This window comes from Aquarana catesbeiana, linkage group LG08 (genome assembly GCF_042186555.1).
Source record: "Aquarana catesbeiana isolate 2022-GZ linkage group LG08, ASM4218655v1, whole genome shotgun sequence".
NCBI lineage: Eukaryota > Metazoa > Chordata > Amphibia > Anura > Ranidae > Aquarana > Aquarana catesbeiana.
Window position 1 is genome coordinate 26,692,749 of NC_133331.1, and position 15,170 is coordinate 26,707,918.

Below are 15,170 nucleotides of genomic sequence, written 5' to 3' on the forward strand. Positions count from 1 at the left end.
GTGCAGGTTGCCTCGGTGAGGCAACCTGCAAGTCGTGCCGCCTCTGGTGTGAACCGAGGCTTAGAGACAACAAAATGTCTCTAGGTGTTGCTTTTGCCGGTAATCTACAATGTATTGTATGTATTGTATACTCTTAGGCTGGGTTCACATATGTGTAAATTGGATGCAGCTTTCATCGATTTCATATGACATGCAAGTGTGATCGGGTCGCAATAAAGCCGGTTCACACAGGTTCGGGGCAGCGGCGGTCCTCATTCCAAAAAGGTCCTGTGCGTCTTCGGGTCTGGTTCAGTTGCAAATTCAGGCAAAAATTGGGACCTGATTCGCACCTGAACCAGTGAACAGGGACGCACCGGACAACATGCTGGGAACCGTAGCCGCCCAAAAGAACCTGCACTTAGAGGATACTTTTTGTAAAAATGTAGTTAATTAAGTTAATTATGATCAAATGGGAAACCTAGTGCCAAAGTACCTCAATAAGCAGGGTGACTCTGCAGGTACTCAGTAACGGTTTGTGCCAACGTCCCCAAAAATCGGATTATAGATAAAAGAAAAACTCTAGGCATGGGACTTTGGAGGCACAATAGTGTTAGACTACAAAAAATAAATTGGATAAAGGTATTTTATTGGAAAATTATAAAAGACAATGGACACACATAGATTAATTAAAAACAATTCAGGCTAGATGTGGACCCTAATAATCATACACCGTGAGAGTCCTAACCTGCATATTTGTATAACATAAAGAAGGTTATAAATGTATACATATATCACTTAGTCCATATATAGGAGAAATACTTCCCCTGGGTATTGAACAGTAGATAGGTACACAATTGTGGCAGACAAAGTGCAGCAGGTTTGGTAATCCACGGTGAGATATTCTCTAGTTGCTCTACATGTTTCGCGTTACGCAGAATGCTTCCTCAGGAGCTAGAGATTCAATTGGGTAAGGTAAGGTTGCATAAACCTATCAGTAGTGATTGTAATGCAAATGATCACAATTTGATCATGGGTATAAGATATCTGAATTGAGTTGGAGACAGCAGTCGGCCACAGCCTGGAACCTCTCAAAGAAATGTAGCATCAAGTATCCATAAGAGGGAAAGCATAGGCTTTGTCATTGTAGTGCCTTAAATGGATGAGAGGGAGCACAGGAGTGCGCCGTCCGATCTGACAGGGACCGGTGCTATGATATCTTATATGATGCTGAATATAAACACAGTTTGAGTTACTGAGCAGTTATAAGAAGTCCAAGGTGTTTCACTGGATCTTGCACACCTTTTTTTGGTGTTGCCTCAACACTGACTGCAAAGGTGTCCTCATTTCTTACCACTGGGATGTTGAATCTAAGAACCGTCTACAAGGAAAGGATAGCAACATTAGATGATTGCAGAATGGATGAAACAGAAGAAATATATGGGATTTCCCACGTACCTGTACAAAGACACAACTACTTCCTGTAGCAGTCACTGTGTACTCTCCGGGGATGGTTGGTAGTGTCCTCCTCTGGAGGAGAAGTTGGTTATTGTTGTCTACATGGAACTTCTCCAGAAATCCTGTCTTGGCAGTAACGGTCACTGTTATAGCTCCCTTGTCACTGTATGTAGCCTCTGCATACTTGGCCATAGCCTGGAGAGCCACAACTGTGTCCTATAGAGAAAATGCCTAGACGTTATATACAAAAGATATTACAAAAGAATTAAGGAGACTGAACAGTTCCCCAATAGGGAAAAAGGGGTTGTAAACCCTTGCCATTCTATGCATTAAGGTGAAAAACCTTCTTTACTGCAGCAGCGCCCCCCAGCCCCCCTTATACTTACCTGAGCCCCGTAATTCCTGCGATGGGAACAAGAGCACCAGCTCCGGCCGGTGTCTTGTGTCATGATTTGATAGATTGATTGCAGCACAGCCACTGGCTCCCGCTGCTGTCAATCAAATCCAATGATGTGGGCGCCGGGGGGGTGGAGCCAAGTCCTGCTGTTTGTTGTGCTGTTTGTGTCAACAGACACAGCAGCAGGTCATGGCAGCGCTTCTCCGGTGAGACACTCGAGAAGAGGAGGAGCCAGGAGCGCTGCTGAGGGACCTGAGAAGAGGATGATCGGGTGACTCTGTGCAAATCCAACTGCACAGCGGAGGTAAGTATGACATGTTTGTTTTTGTTTGTTTTTTTAAACTGAACCTTTACAATCACTTTAATGTACTGTATATTTCTGTTTTTTAATCAATATCCTGTTGTCTTTATTAACTCTCTAGATTTTTTTTGATAAAAAGCTAAATTAGGTTTGGCTCAGCTACAAAACAAGATTTAATTTTCAAGTATCAGTGTACGGCATATCAAAAACTGGATCTGATGCTAGAAGAACAAGAAAGGACAACCCCTTACTTTGTAAAAGAATGGGAGAGGGAGCTGGGCCAAGTCTGGACAGATAAACAAATTAATAGAATGATATCGTTAACATTCACAACCTCCATAAGCGCAAAGGTGCAAGAAATGGCATATAAGTTCCTAGCGAGATGGTACAGGACACCAGCAAAATTAGCACAAATATCCTCGGTATCTAGCGATAGGTGTTGGAGGGGTTGTGGACAGAGGGGAACTTTTCTTCATCTTTGGTGGACATGTCCAATAATTAAGCCAATTTGGGAATTAGTGGCTCCATGGATTAAGAAACTAACAGGGGACTCCCTGGAGTTCGGGCCTATACAATATCTGTTTCACCGAAACCCCGGTTCTGTCAAAAAGTATAGGGAAAGCATAACTCCACACTTATTAAACGCAGCAAAAAAACTGATCCCGAAGTATTGGAGGCAGGATCGGAGACCGTCAGTCATGGAGTGGAGAAATGAGGTTAACATAATAAAGGAAGCGGAGAGGTGGGTGCATGTGGTTAAAAATCAAAAAAAGCGGGGGGCGTGGCCTGGCGTGCAACTGAGATGGACGTGTGTTAGAGGAGCTCCCGGAACGACACAGCCTAAAGCCGGACAACCCGAGAGCACAGACCCGGAGATGGGCAAGCTGACACAGCACACACCACACTCCAGATCACGCCGCAATTCCGCAGCTGTCGCCGCCTCGAGAAACATAGCTGATCTCCTGAAAGCCCAGCCATCCCCACGAGGCAGCGGCATAGGCCCCAAGATGGCGCGGGCACCGCAAGACGAGGAGGACTTCAGCGAGGACTCCCAATCTACACAGGAGGACTCAGGTAGGGGACGTAATCGCTCTAATAAACCCCTTACATTCGATGACATGACCGGAATTGCCGCAGATATAAAGGCTACTTTCTCCGCGGCCATCACGGATCTTAAATCTAACCTACTCTCACTGTCTGACAAGATGGAGAATGTGGAGGCGGCGGGCAAGCGTAGAGACAGGGCCATATACAGGCTAGAAAAGGTTGCCGATTCCCATGCTGAACAATTTATTGAAATAAATAGGCATTTGGAGGACCTTGACAACCGCGGGAGGAGGAACAACATTAGGGTAAGGGGGATCCCTGAGTCTGTAGACTCTGACCAAATTATACCAGCGCTGCAGCGTGTATTTAACTCTCTTTTGGAAAGACAGGAAGACATGGGCATAGAATTCGTTCGAGCTCACAGAGCCCTTAGAGCCAGAGGCCCAGATACAGCACCCCCCAGAGACATCATTTGCTGCCTTCAGAGCTTCCCACTTAAGGAGGAAATCATGCGAAAAGCTCGCAGAAATGACCAAATTGTTTTTAATGGTGAACACATTATGTTGTTCCAAGATCTCTCCCAAATAACCTTACGCAATCGCAGAGCCCTGCGACCCCTACTGGACAAACTCAGGGAACTTGATCTGCGCTACACTTGGCGCTTCCCCTTCGCACTTGTGGTGATGCAGGCCGGTAAACAATATACCTTACGCTCGCCAGCGGACTTAACAGGTTTCTGCGCAAGTCTGGGCTTTGACAAAGTGGATTTACCGGAATGGTACCAGGAGTTTGTTCTCCCTCCGCCCGCAAGAAGTCCCCACGCCTCAACGACTTCCACTCCAGAGAAGCAGCTCCCCAAAAAGCTGAAATATGGCCGTGGAGGAGGCCAACATTCAGGGACTCCCAACAGGAGACAAATCCCGCCTGGATCTCAATTGGAGGATTGAAGCTCCAGAAGCTTAGTTTCGAAGTTTGGTGCATTATCTTTTATTTGCCCGCACTATAGGTCAGTCCTTGGTCAGCCATTCAATCGATTTGACCAGGGCCCTCTTTTGCTAATTTAAGGCAAGCAGAAGTCTTACCCAAAATAAAGAAATAAAGTTTGCTCGAAGCCCTCCGCAAGGTGTTGGTGACTAGGAAGAAAATATCCTTAAGGGAGGTCTCTGCTTGGGAGATAGGAAAAGACAAAGTCATTATATTTTGGGCTCCAGCCAACATGAGACTATCATACAGAAATGCCGTGGGATCTGACTGATAACCAAAAATGCAAGCGCTTTGGATAATCTCCGGGAAGATGTAGTGGCCTGCAAAGGGCTTACTACTTTGTGTTTTTTTTTGTTTTTTTTTTTTTTTTTTTTTTTTTTTTTTTTTTTTTTTTTTTTTTTTTTGATATTAGGGTTGATCCTTCAAGACATTTGCTCTTATACTTATCTGCCTATTTTTTACAGGCTGTGTCGTTCTTTTACTATAGTTCCATATTGTTTGGCTTACATTACTAAAGTTTGGTTTTTGAACAAACATACTGTTCTTACAGAACGCAGTGGCCCCGTGTACAGGACTCAGGTCTTCTCCACGACACCACTTGACGTGATCTGTCCATTTTGGTGGCATACCACCCACAAACCCACAGAGTACACTTGGGTTGCTGCTCTTGCACCCTAGGTGTACTACTCAATAGCTTTAGAAACGTGTTCAGCATCTAAAGTTCATTACCTGTGTATCTCTCCATTATTATAGGATTCGTTGCCTATTCTGAATCTAACTCTTTCAACTCTTTCTCCTATTATCTCTATTCCTCTGTGCTTGGGCCTCCCTGGGGTCCCCCCCCCCCCCCCCCCCCCGGCCGGCTGGCCGACTGTGCAAACTTTACATAACCTCTATTTTGTGATTGCAGACTTGAATTAAGAAGCCTTCCACACATCTAATACACAGAGATGGCATACTCCTCACTGGGAAAAGGGCCTATGGTAATCTCCCACAACATTAAGGGATTGAACATTCCAGAGAAGCGGGCTTCACTCCTTAGAGAATTGAAAAAAGGTAGGCCTAAATTTGTCCTCCTACAGGAAACACACTTTCGCACCAACCAAATTCCTAGAATTACCAACACATACTTCAACAGAGCATATCACGCCACTAATGACCTAGCAAAAACCAAAGGGGTGACCATTTTACTCAGCAAAGACAACCCCTTTATCCTCACTGACCGACTGTCAGACCCAGAGGGTCGATTTATTTTCATTAAAGGCAAATACGGAAATGGGACTGTGACGCTGGCCAATGTGTACTTCCCTAATGTTGCTCAAGTCGCCTTTTGCCAAAGGGTCACACATGAACTGAAGGGCTTTGCAGCGGGAACGTTGATCATGGGGGGAGATTTTAATGTCCCATTCAATCCAACCATAGACTCATCCAATGGAAAGTCTTGTATCACTTACAGGGCTCTCAAAACAATTAAAAGATACCTAAACTCTTTACAACTAGTAGACTCATGGAGATTCTTACACCCAGACACCCGGGATTTCACGTTCCATTCTGTCCCCCATGATCGATATTCCCGCATTGACTATATATACATTTCCCAGAGAGATCTACAGAAGGTGAAGGGGGCACACATTGGCATTCAGACAATCTCTGACCATGCACCTGTCTCCTTAGACTTGGACTTATTGAACACTCCACCCAGAGCCAACACATGGAGACTAAACACCTCTTTACTAACAGACCCTGACTTATTGCCACGTATAAGAGAGGCTATCTCTGAGTTTTTTTCCCACAACAACACTCCTGAAATGGACCCAATGATGATTTGGGAAGCACATAAGTGCACGATCAGAGGAGAACTAATTAAACTAGGGGCACAACGTAAGAAAAAACAAGAAAAAGAATTAAAGGACCTAACTGACAAAATAACTAACCTAGAAACTGCACACAAGCAATCTCTGGCAATTCAGACAGCCACAGAATTGCTAGAAGCCAGGAAAAAGCTCCAAGACCTATTCCACATTAAAACACAACGATCCCTTTTTTTTAAAAAGCGAATATATTACGAATCGGGGGACAAGACCGGACGGTTTTTGGCCAGAGCCCTAAGGGAGGCTTGCTCCACCAATGTGATCTCTGGAATTAGGTCTCCGGAGGGAGTTTTGGAGGTAACCTCAGATGCTATAGCTTCTCAGTTCCATACATATTATTCCAAACTATACAACTTAACGAGACAAACTAAACCCCATACGGTACTAACCGATAGATCGCAGGCCATACATGACTACCTGACAGACAGTGGTTTACCGAGATTAGAGACGGATGAGACGACTCCTCTAGAGGAACAGATATCGCTGACGGAAATTCTTGGGGCCATTAAAGGACTCAAATCTGGAAAGAGCCCGGGGCCGGACGGATATACATCTGCTTACTACAAGACCTTTAGTGATATACTGTCTGACCCGTTAAGGAAAGCCTTGAACTCCCTCTCCACACCTAGACAAATACCCACCGACTTTCTGGCAGCTCACATAACAGTAATTCATAAGACCGGTAAGGACCCTACGGAATGCCCAAATTATAGGCCCATTTCACTATTAAACTTAGACCTCAAAATACTAACCAAGATACTAGCCAATAGACTGCAACCACTTCTTTCCCATTTAATAGGCCATGACCAAGTGGGCTTCATGCAGGGAAGAGAGGCAAGAGACAACATTATGAAGGCATTGCTCCTAACACACGCGGCACACTCTCAGGGAATCGAGGGCCTTCTCCTGTCCACGGACGCGGAGAAGGCCTTCGATCGGGTTTCTTGGGACTACATGTTAGGGGTGTGTCGCCATGTGGGTTTGGGACCACATATGTTAACCTGGATTACAGCGCTTTACCAAAACCCGTCCGCTAGGATTAAAGTCAACGGCACACTGTCAGACAAAGTTATGATTTCCAATGGCACCAGACAGGGCTGCCCCCTGTCGCCGCTGTTGTTTATTCTCTCTTTGGAGCCTTTTATCAGAAAGGTTAACAGGAACGAATCCATTTCTGGCTTCAAAGTGGATGACAAAATCTATAAAATAGCCGCCTATGCGGACGACCTTTTGTTTTTTCTTACCAAACCACATACCACAATCCCAAACTTAATGGAGGAATTCACAACTTATGGATTCATATCAAACCTCAAAATCAATTACTCTAAGTCTGAGGCAATGAACTTAACACTACCAGAAAACACGCTGGCCAGAACTCAGGGAAATTGTAAGTTCCGCTGGGTAGCAGATGAACTCAAATACCTAGGAGTGGGGATACCCTCGAATCTGTCAAAGACCTTCGAGAAAAACTTCCCCCCTATGCTGAAAGGCATTGCCTCAGACTTACGAAGTTGGAATTCTAAATTTTTCTCCTGGTTTGGGAGGGCGGCTATCCTCAAAATGGTCATCCTCCCAAGGTTACTATACCTGTTGAGATCATTGCCTGTGGAGATCCCATTAAAATTTTTCAAGCAACTGCAAGCCATCCTTACGGGTTTTCTGTGGGGTCAGGGGAGGCCTAGAGTCAAATTTTCTCTCCTGACCAGACCCAAGAAGCGAGGGGGCATGGGGTTGCCGCATTTTTTCAATTATTACCTAGCCTCTCACCTCACTAGGGTCATTGACTGGCACTGCCACAGAAAATCAAAGCACTGGGTACAACTCGAGGAATCACTGACCCCAGGCGGTCTTAGGTTCTCTCCCTGGATTCCGTGGGGAGGACTACACAAATCCACACAGAAACACCCAATGACGGGGGTTACCTTGAAAGCTTTTCAGACGATAATTAAAAAATTTGACCTGACAACGCAGTGGTGCCCAGTGACTCCACTCCAAAATAACCCTGATTTCGTCCCGGGCCAGACAGGTAAAGAGTTCCGAGCTTTAGACACCTCTAAATTACTAACCGCAGGAGACTGCATAAGAAACGGGAAGATTAAAGACTACTTAGAGCTGAAAGAGGAGACAAACACCCCACACTTATCTAGATGGTCCTATTTTCAAATCCGTAGTTTCATCACTGATAGGACCAAACTACCCCATTTCCAGAGACCTATGACCCAACTAGAGACAGTTTGCCACAGAGGAGAGGACTTTGGCGGGGCAACCTCTATTGCCTATTCCTGGCTTCAGAACCCTGACACTGTCACGGTTGACAGGTTCAGAGTGGAATGGACTAAAGCCCTACAGAAAGACATCACTGATAATCAATGGCAGACGGCCTGTTCACTAGCACATAAATGCTCCATTAGCACCAAATTACAAGAGACGGCTTATAAACTGCTGACCCACTGGTACATCACACCATATAAACTCAATAAATGGTCACCTGAGGCTTCAGATAGATGCTGGCGCTGTGAAAAAGAGCCGGGCACTCTCATTCATATATGGTGGCAGTGCCCTGCTCTCGAAAACTTCTGGACAGAGGTAAGGGACATTATACGGCAGATAACGGAAACACAAATTAACTTAGATGCAGCATGCTGCCTACTCCATATCTCAAATTTCCCCTACAAAAGATATAAAAAGTCTTTAACGATACATCTTCTGAATGCAGCGAAAGCACTAATTCCGACACGCTGGAAAAACACCCAAGCTCCCTCAATTAAGGAGTGGCTCCGGAAGGTCTCTGAGATCTGTCGTATGGAAGACTTTCTGGCCCAAACTTCAGACAGTATAGAAAGATATCATAAAATTTGGACCCCGTGGCTTCTCTTCAAGTTCTCTTCGACACATGATTCCCTCATGAACACTTGAGGAGTGTTAAAAACATTTCTGAGTTGGGGAGCCTCTCGGCCTCCCTCTGGGGGGTCGGGTTGCGTGGGGGGGGTGGGGGGGGCTCCGCTGGGACGCATTCGGGCACATTCTATTTCTATTTTTTTTCTTTTTTCTCTCTTTTTTCTCCTCTTGTTCTCTCTTACTCCTTTCGCTCTCTTTTCTATTTGAACAAAATTCAAAGTATATGAAAATGATTGACTTACATAGCTCTCAAAGTTAACAGTTGACTAGATTTTCAACTTTAAGTGTTTCATTTGCTACAATTTATTATATAATCATAGAAACTGTTGCCGTAACCACGAATATTCATTCTTATCTCTATGGTACCAACACAGGTTATTAAAACTAATACGCTATGCAATATACATGTACCTAGATGTGAACAACTGTACTCATTATTACTAATCAAATGTAGTGAATATGTTATGCAGATACGCATTGATGAATAGCTATGCATGTTAACTGTCATTAATCTTCAATAAAATTCTTTAAATGAAAAAAAAAAATCAAAAAAAGAAATTTGAAACTACATGGGCAAAATGGGAACAGTGCGCCAGGGAGATAATGGAAGAAGGAAACATCAATGGGTAATGGAGGCAGAAATGGCATAGTCATTAAGAATTAGGAAATAAGATGATGAGCCCAGAAAGAGAGAGCTAAATATTGACATGACTTCTCTAATGCCAATTAAGTAAAAGGGGTGGGAGGTAAGATAATGTAAGGTTACATGTTGTCATTTTCAGGGGTTTTATTTTTTTTTTTTTTTGTGTTCTTCCATTCACCCCGAATCCATTAATAAACACTGAGTGGTGAGGGTGATGTGGGGCAGGGGTGTGTTGTTGGCGGGTTGTGTTTTTTTTTTTTTTTTGCACAAAATATAAATTATATAATTATGAACTATAGGGATTTATGACACCAATTAGAAAAAGGGGGAAATCACTTTACAATTTCATTTAATACGTTTGCACGATGGGAGAAAGGGATGGAGTAAATGAATATTAAGGGGGGGGGGAGGGGGTATCACAGATAGTAAATAATTTTTTTTTTTTTTCTTTTCTTTCTCCCACTTTATAAATTGGAGAAGCCACATTATAATTATTGTTTAATCATGCTTGTAGTTGGGAGGAAGGAGTTGGAGTAATTAATACCAAGGATAGGGGTGGAGGGAGGAACTACAGACTTTAATTAAAAAAAAAAGAAGAAAATAATTTTTTTTTAAAGGGTTTTTTTTTATTGTGGTAATTTACAAACCTTGGTTAAATGGGATATGTGGGGTAATGTGTAGTCTTGTTATTGAGTTATTGGGTTGAATGTAGGGGTGAAGTATGTTGTATACATTATGTATTATATAAATGAATAAAAATTTTGATTATTAAAAAAAAAAAACTGGATCTCACAATTGTTATGAAGTGGGAAAGGGCTTTTTCTACCAGAAGAAGAATTACATTTTCCTTTAGCCACAGAAACACTTTAAACTAACAAAAGTATGCAATATTAGTGATTCTAGAGGTTCATTTTTAAAATGAATAAAGATGTTATACTTACCTGCTCTGTGCAATGGTTTTGCACAGAGCAGCCCCGAGCTGTCTCTTCTAGGGTCCCCTGCCGAAGCTATTGGCTCCTCCTCCTTTTCTAGTGCCCCCATAGCAAGCTGCTTGCTATGGGGGGAACGCATGCATGCTCTATCCTGAGCTGGGCTGTGTGCGTCTATAGACACACACAGCCCGGCTCATCTCCACACTCCTCTCCCCCTTCACAGGATTTGATTGACAGAAGCAAGAGCCAATGGCTGTTAATATATTTTATGTTTCCATCAGTTTTTTATTTGTTAAAGGTGTATCCCCTTTTTCGTACAAACTAAATTGAGTCATTGAGCCTGTAAGCTGGGTGAAAATAGCCAGTTTGGTGCTGTCCCAGACGGGAGGGTAGGAGTTAATGCTTTCCCAGTTCATTGGTCTTTTTGGTGGGTATTGCTCTGGGTTCAACCCACTGATCTTGTGTTATAAAATAGGGACAGAGGTCCAATGGAGAGAGGTTGAAGTCTAGGCTGAAGTCCAGGGAGCCTGGGACCAAGAGCCCCAGAGAAAAAGTCCCCCTTGCAGAAGAGAGAGATCTGGTGCCTGTAAAGGAGTGAGACAGAGAACAACACTTGCGAGGAGTAGAAGGATATTGCTTGTTACTACTGGGATGTAAAGTCATCAGAACTTGTGGTTCCTCCTGAAGACACCAGCTGCTGGAGAATGCCTTTTTGGACTCTGTAATTACATGAACACTAATTTTGCAGGTATGCCAGGGCACTACACAAGTCTGAGTTAGGGTTTGGGATGTAGGAAAAAATTCTGTCTCTAAATGTTGGACTTTGTAATGCCTTTTGCACTTTTTCAAGTAAAGTTTTGTAACCTTGTTGTCATCTGGTCGGAAGTTACTAAAGAGGTTTGATGTAAATAACTGGCACCATCCCATGGTTCAGGTCACTAAGGTACTTGGGATATGAAGACATCCGTATGGAAGTAATGTAGTGCGAAGACACCAGTGGGTACCTAGGGTAACATATGTCTAACAAATAGCCTGTTGGAAGCTTATGCCTGTTGCAGGTGAAATGGCCTCTAGCAGCGAGGCAGATGTTGTCGGTATTCCAGCAGACTGTCTCCCATAGCAACAGGAGCGAAGGTGCACTGCGGGGCTCACTCTGCTACTGGGGAACTGTAGCAGAAATGCTGGACAGGTGAAAATGGACAAGGCTCAACGTGTCCCTCCTAAATGCAAGTTACGGAGAAGGTGTACCTCTCACAGGAACCCCAGATTTAACTGGAAAACAGCTATGGTACAAGTGTACACGGTGTACGTTCATCTCTAAAAGTAGAGGCCCACCTTAAGGTCGAGTATCCCTCCCACGGCAGCCTCAGTCTTGTCCCAGGACATTGATGAAAATGTCAAAAGAAAAAAGGTACCTTATGTGTAGAGCAAAGTGAACCCATCACAGGTGCCTATTGTTGCCCAGAAGAACCCATCTCGGGGTAGGCCTCTCATGTGACTCTTGCTTGGTGCCCAATAAGGAGGGAAACATTGAGGATGTGACGATCACCCTACCCTGGCTACAAGCCAAAACAATTGTGTGTTTTAGGCAGGAGCTTTTGATTAGCCCTGAGACTGTCTTGGGATTTTGGAGCCATCTGTTCCCTATCTGTTACCTGTGTAGATGAGTAGCCTCCATAGGGATTCTGTTGTTTGCTCAGCCAGTTGACAATCTCTGCAGCTTTGCCCAGGTCAGGCTCAGGTTGAGACAGCACAGCCTGTAATGCCGCGTACACACGGTCGGACTTTTCGTCTACAAAAGTCCAACGGACGCTGACGGACTAAAGCTGGCTGGTAATCCGATCGTGTGTGGGCTTCTCCGGACTTTCAACTGACTTTTTTAGCCTCAAATCCGACGGACTTTAGATTTGAAACATGCTTCAAATCTTTACGTCGTAAGTACGACGGACCCCGAAATCCGCTCGTCTGTGTGCTAGTCCGACGGACAAAAACCCATGCTAGGGCAGCTATTGGCTACTGGCTATGAACTTCCTTATTTTAGTCCGGTGTACGTCATCACGTACGAATCCGTCGGACTTTTGTGTGGTCGTGTGTAGGCAAGTCCGTTCGTAAGAAAGTCTGCCGCAAGTCCGCCGAAGGTACGTCGGAAGTATGTCGGACAGGCTGTCGGACTTTTGTAGACGAAAAGTCCGACCGTGTGTACGCGGCATAAGACATAAGCGGTCATCTCCACCTCTGCAGTTGCAGCTCTGTGCCAGTATGGGGTATCAGAGGATGGAGTAGACTCACGTTCCCAGTGTAGCTGTCCTTCTATAAAAGAGTAAAAAAAAACAAAAGCTTATACTAATTTAAATTAAATATGTGCACATGAACAGTCTCCCAAATCAAATTTTATTTGGCCAAATTGGACAACCATATAATTTCTATGTAGCAGTCTTGGACTCTCACACAAAACTGTTCTGGAAAGAGAAAGTGATCAAGTAGGTTACAAAACCTTCTCTGACTACTATTGTTTCCCTTTAAATAACTGTAAATGATGATGATACCCCCAAAGAAGATTCACATCTAGACTTGTAATCCACATTTATATATAATTAGCACAAATTTCTTAGCAAAAAAAAAAAAACTTCATTAATGAAAATGTATGCTTTATTAATACTAAACACTTAAGCAAAACCCAGTAAAACCAGCAAGACACCTGGCTTGCCTCGAAATTCCAGCTTTATAGCACTACAACACACCTGAATGGTTCTTATTGCTGCCCTTCCCTCTCCTAGTGAAAGCTCTGCTGTACGGGGAATTATTGCAGGCTGATACTGAGTCAAATGCAAATACTTACACTAGTTGAACTTAAAAAATGCATTTATTGACATTAATGTTAACCTTCATTTATTGCTGTTTTTAATATGTTCCAGGAGATCACATTTATCAATTACTGGTTACTATGAACATTCCTTTTCTTATGCGCTTCTCCAAATGCATTTATTTATTTACATCAACTACAGGAGAAAGCAACAGACGGAGGTCCCATGGTAGAAATACTCCATCAGTACTTATCTCCTTTCACAGCCTTTTCATCCAGTCTGTCGAATACTATTTTCCTGAACTCCATTTCTCTGCACAAAGTAAAGGTGTAGGCAAGAAGAGCCAGGGTGTATACACTGGTCACATTCACAACTTCCTTCTGCAGACAGGACACTGCGTCCCTGATCAGAGGGTCCTGGATCAGAATACAATTTTATTATGTTATTTTTTTTATTTGAATAAACAGCTTGGTTTAGTTCATTTCCTGAAATATTTTTTAAGAATAATCTAATCATCCAAATGTATACCATTCTATGAAGATGCTGCATGGCTGTACAGATAGCTGATCCAAGCTAAACTCATGTGCGTGTGTACAAAAATATTTGACATTTCTAGACTTAATCAAAAGTTAAACAACCATCCCCATAGTCCTAAAAATTGAAGTCTAAAAAGTAGTTCAACCTCAAGTATTGTCAAGGGCTATCATTTAGATTTATACCTGGAAACTGAGAAAATTATTAGATGTAATGGTCACTGTGATCAACCACTTGTAGCGAGGTCCCAGGCCTCCTTTAGTCTAATGAGAACCTCCAGAGCCAGTGACAGCTAACATCCTTCTATATAGAATGGGTTACTAGGCATGGTGGGTGTAGTACAAGATAGATTAATGGGCGCCAGACTCTTCTTGAATGCAAAGAGATTTATTTTGTCTTGAACAGACTTGTGGGAAAGAGGGTTAGGGCCAGGACACCCTTTAGTAGTTGCAATGTTAATTGGCAGACTCTGAGACTTCTACGGGTAGACAGCCATGCAGGGAAAGGCATCCAGCAAGATACCACATCTGCATGTGTAGGAGCACTGTCTCCTATGGCAACATTCTTATAACAGTTCCTAACACAAGTTGTACCGAACTCCTTTACTTCCTCTACAATCCCTTCTTGTAGATTCTCAGCCCACTGAGCTCCCAGTCTCTATCACTAGACTTGCCACTAAATCCGTGAGCTCTTCCAATCTTCTTACTCAGTATCTTCCTCAAGAGTAACCCCCGCTTCCCTGCTGGGTCCCTGGCTTGGCACTCCAGATACTCCTCAAGCATTGCCCCACTGGCTGGGTTCCTGGCTTGGCACCTGCTGAAACTTCCCGATTCTTCACCGTCCCCGGTTGGTGAGAAGACTGCTCTGGTACTTGCTTCAGCTACTCACTGTGGTCCCTGGTAATAAGGTGCTTGGTCCCTTAGTGGTAACAGCTTCCCCTCTACCTCTGAACACGACAGATTTTCCGGCCGGCAGAACCATTACTTCTGGTTGGACTGCAAGCCCCAATATTAACCCTACACTGCTCTTCTTGCTACTGGATAGGCCCTCAGACAGCCTAGGAGTCAGATGTACCCAGGATAGGCCCAAAACTCCGTCCTAGCAGCCCGGGCAGCTCAACACACATCCACCCAGACAGTCATCCAGGTGGCACAGAACCCTGATCACCTGACTCCACCAAAATATATAGGTTCTCCCAGCAGACTAAAGGACCCAAGAAAACCCCTGCCCATTGGCTGAGACACCCCATATACTCCTAATCTGTCCTTGCATCGTCCTTGTCTTATCTAATGTCACCAGTTACCCAGCCACCCGGTGACAGAAGA

At 43.9% G+C, this 15,170-nt stretch overlaps 2 protein-coding genes across 3 annotated transcripts in view; both read right to left on the reverse strand.

Moving 5' to 3' along the window:
• LOC141105649 (alpha-2-macroglobulin-like protein 1) overlaps positions 1 to 15,170 on the reverse strand; it is a 583,128-nt gene that overhangs the window by 42,632 nt on the left and 525,326 nt on the right. The window lies entirely within an intron of this gene.
• LOC141105416 (alpha-2-macroglobulin-like) overlaps positions 1 to 15,170 on the reverse strand; it is a 162,132-nt gene that overhangs the window by 5,553 nt on the left and 141,409 nt on the right. Inside the window, 5 exon segments of the mRNA XM_073595279.1 lie at positions 1,233 to 1,357; positions 1,435 to 1,650; positions 12,163 to 12,264; positions 12,711 to 12,817; positions 13,550 to 13,727. Coding sequence (XP_073451380.1) covers positions 1,233 to 1,357; positions 1,435 to 1,650; positions 12,163 to 12,264; positions 12,711 to 12,817; positions 13,550 to 13,727 — 728 coding nt within the window.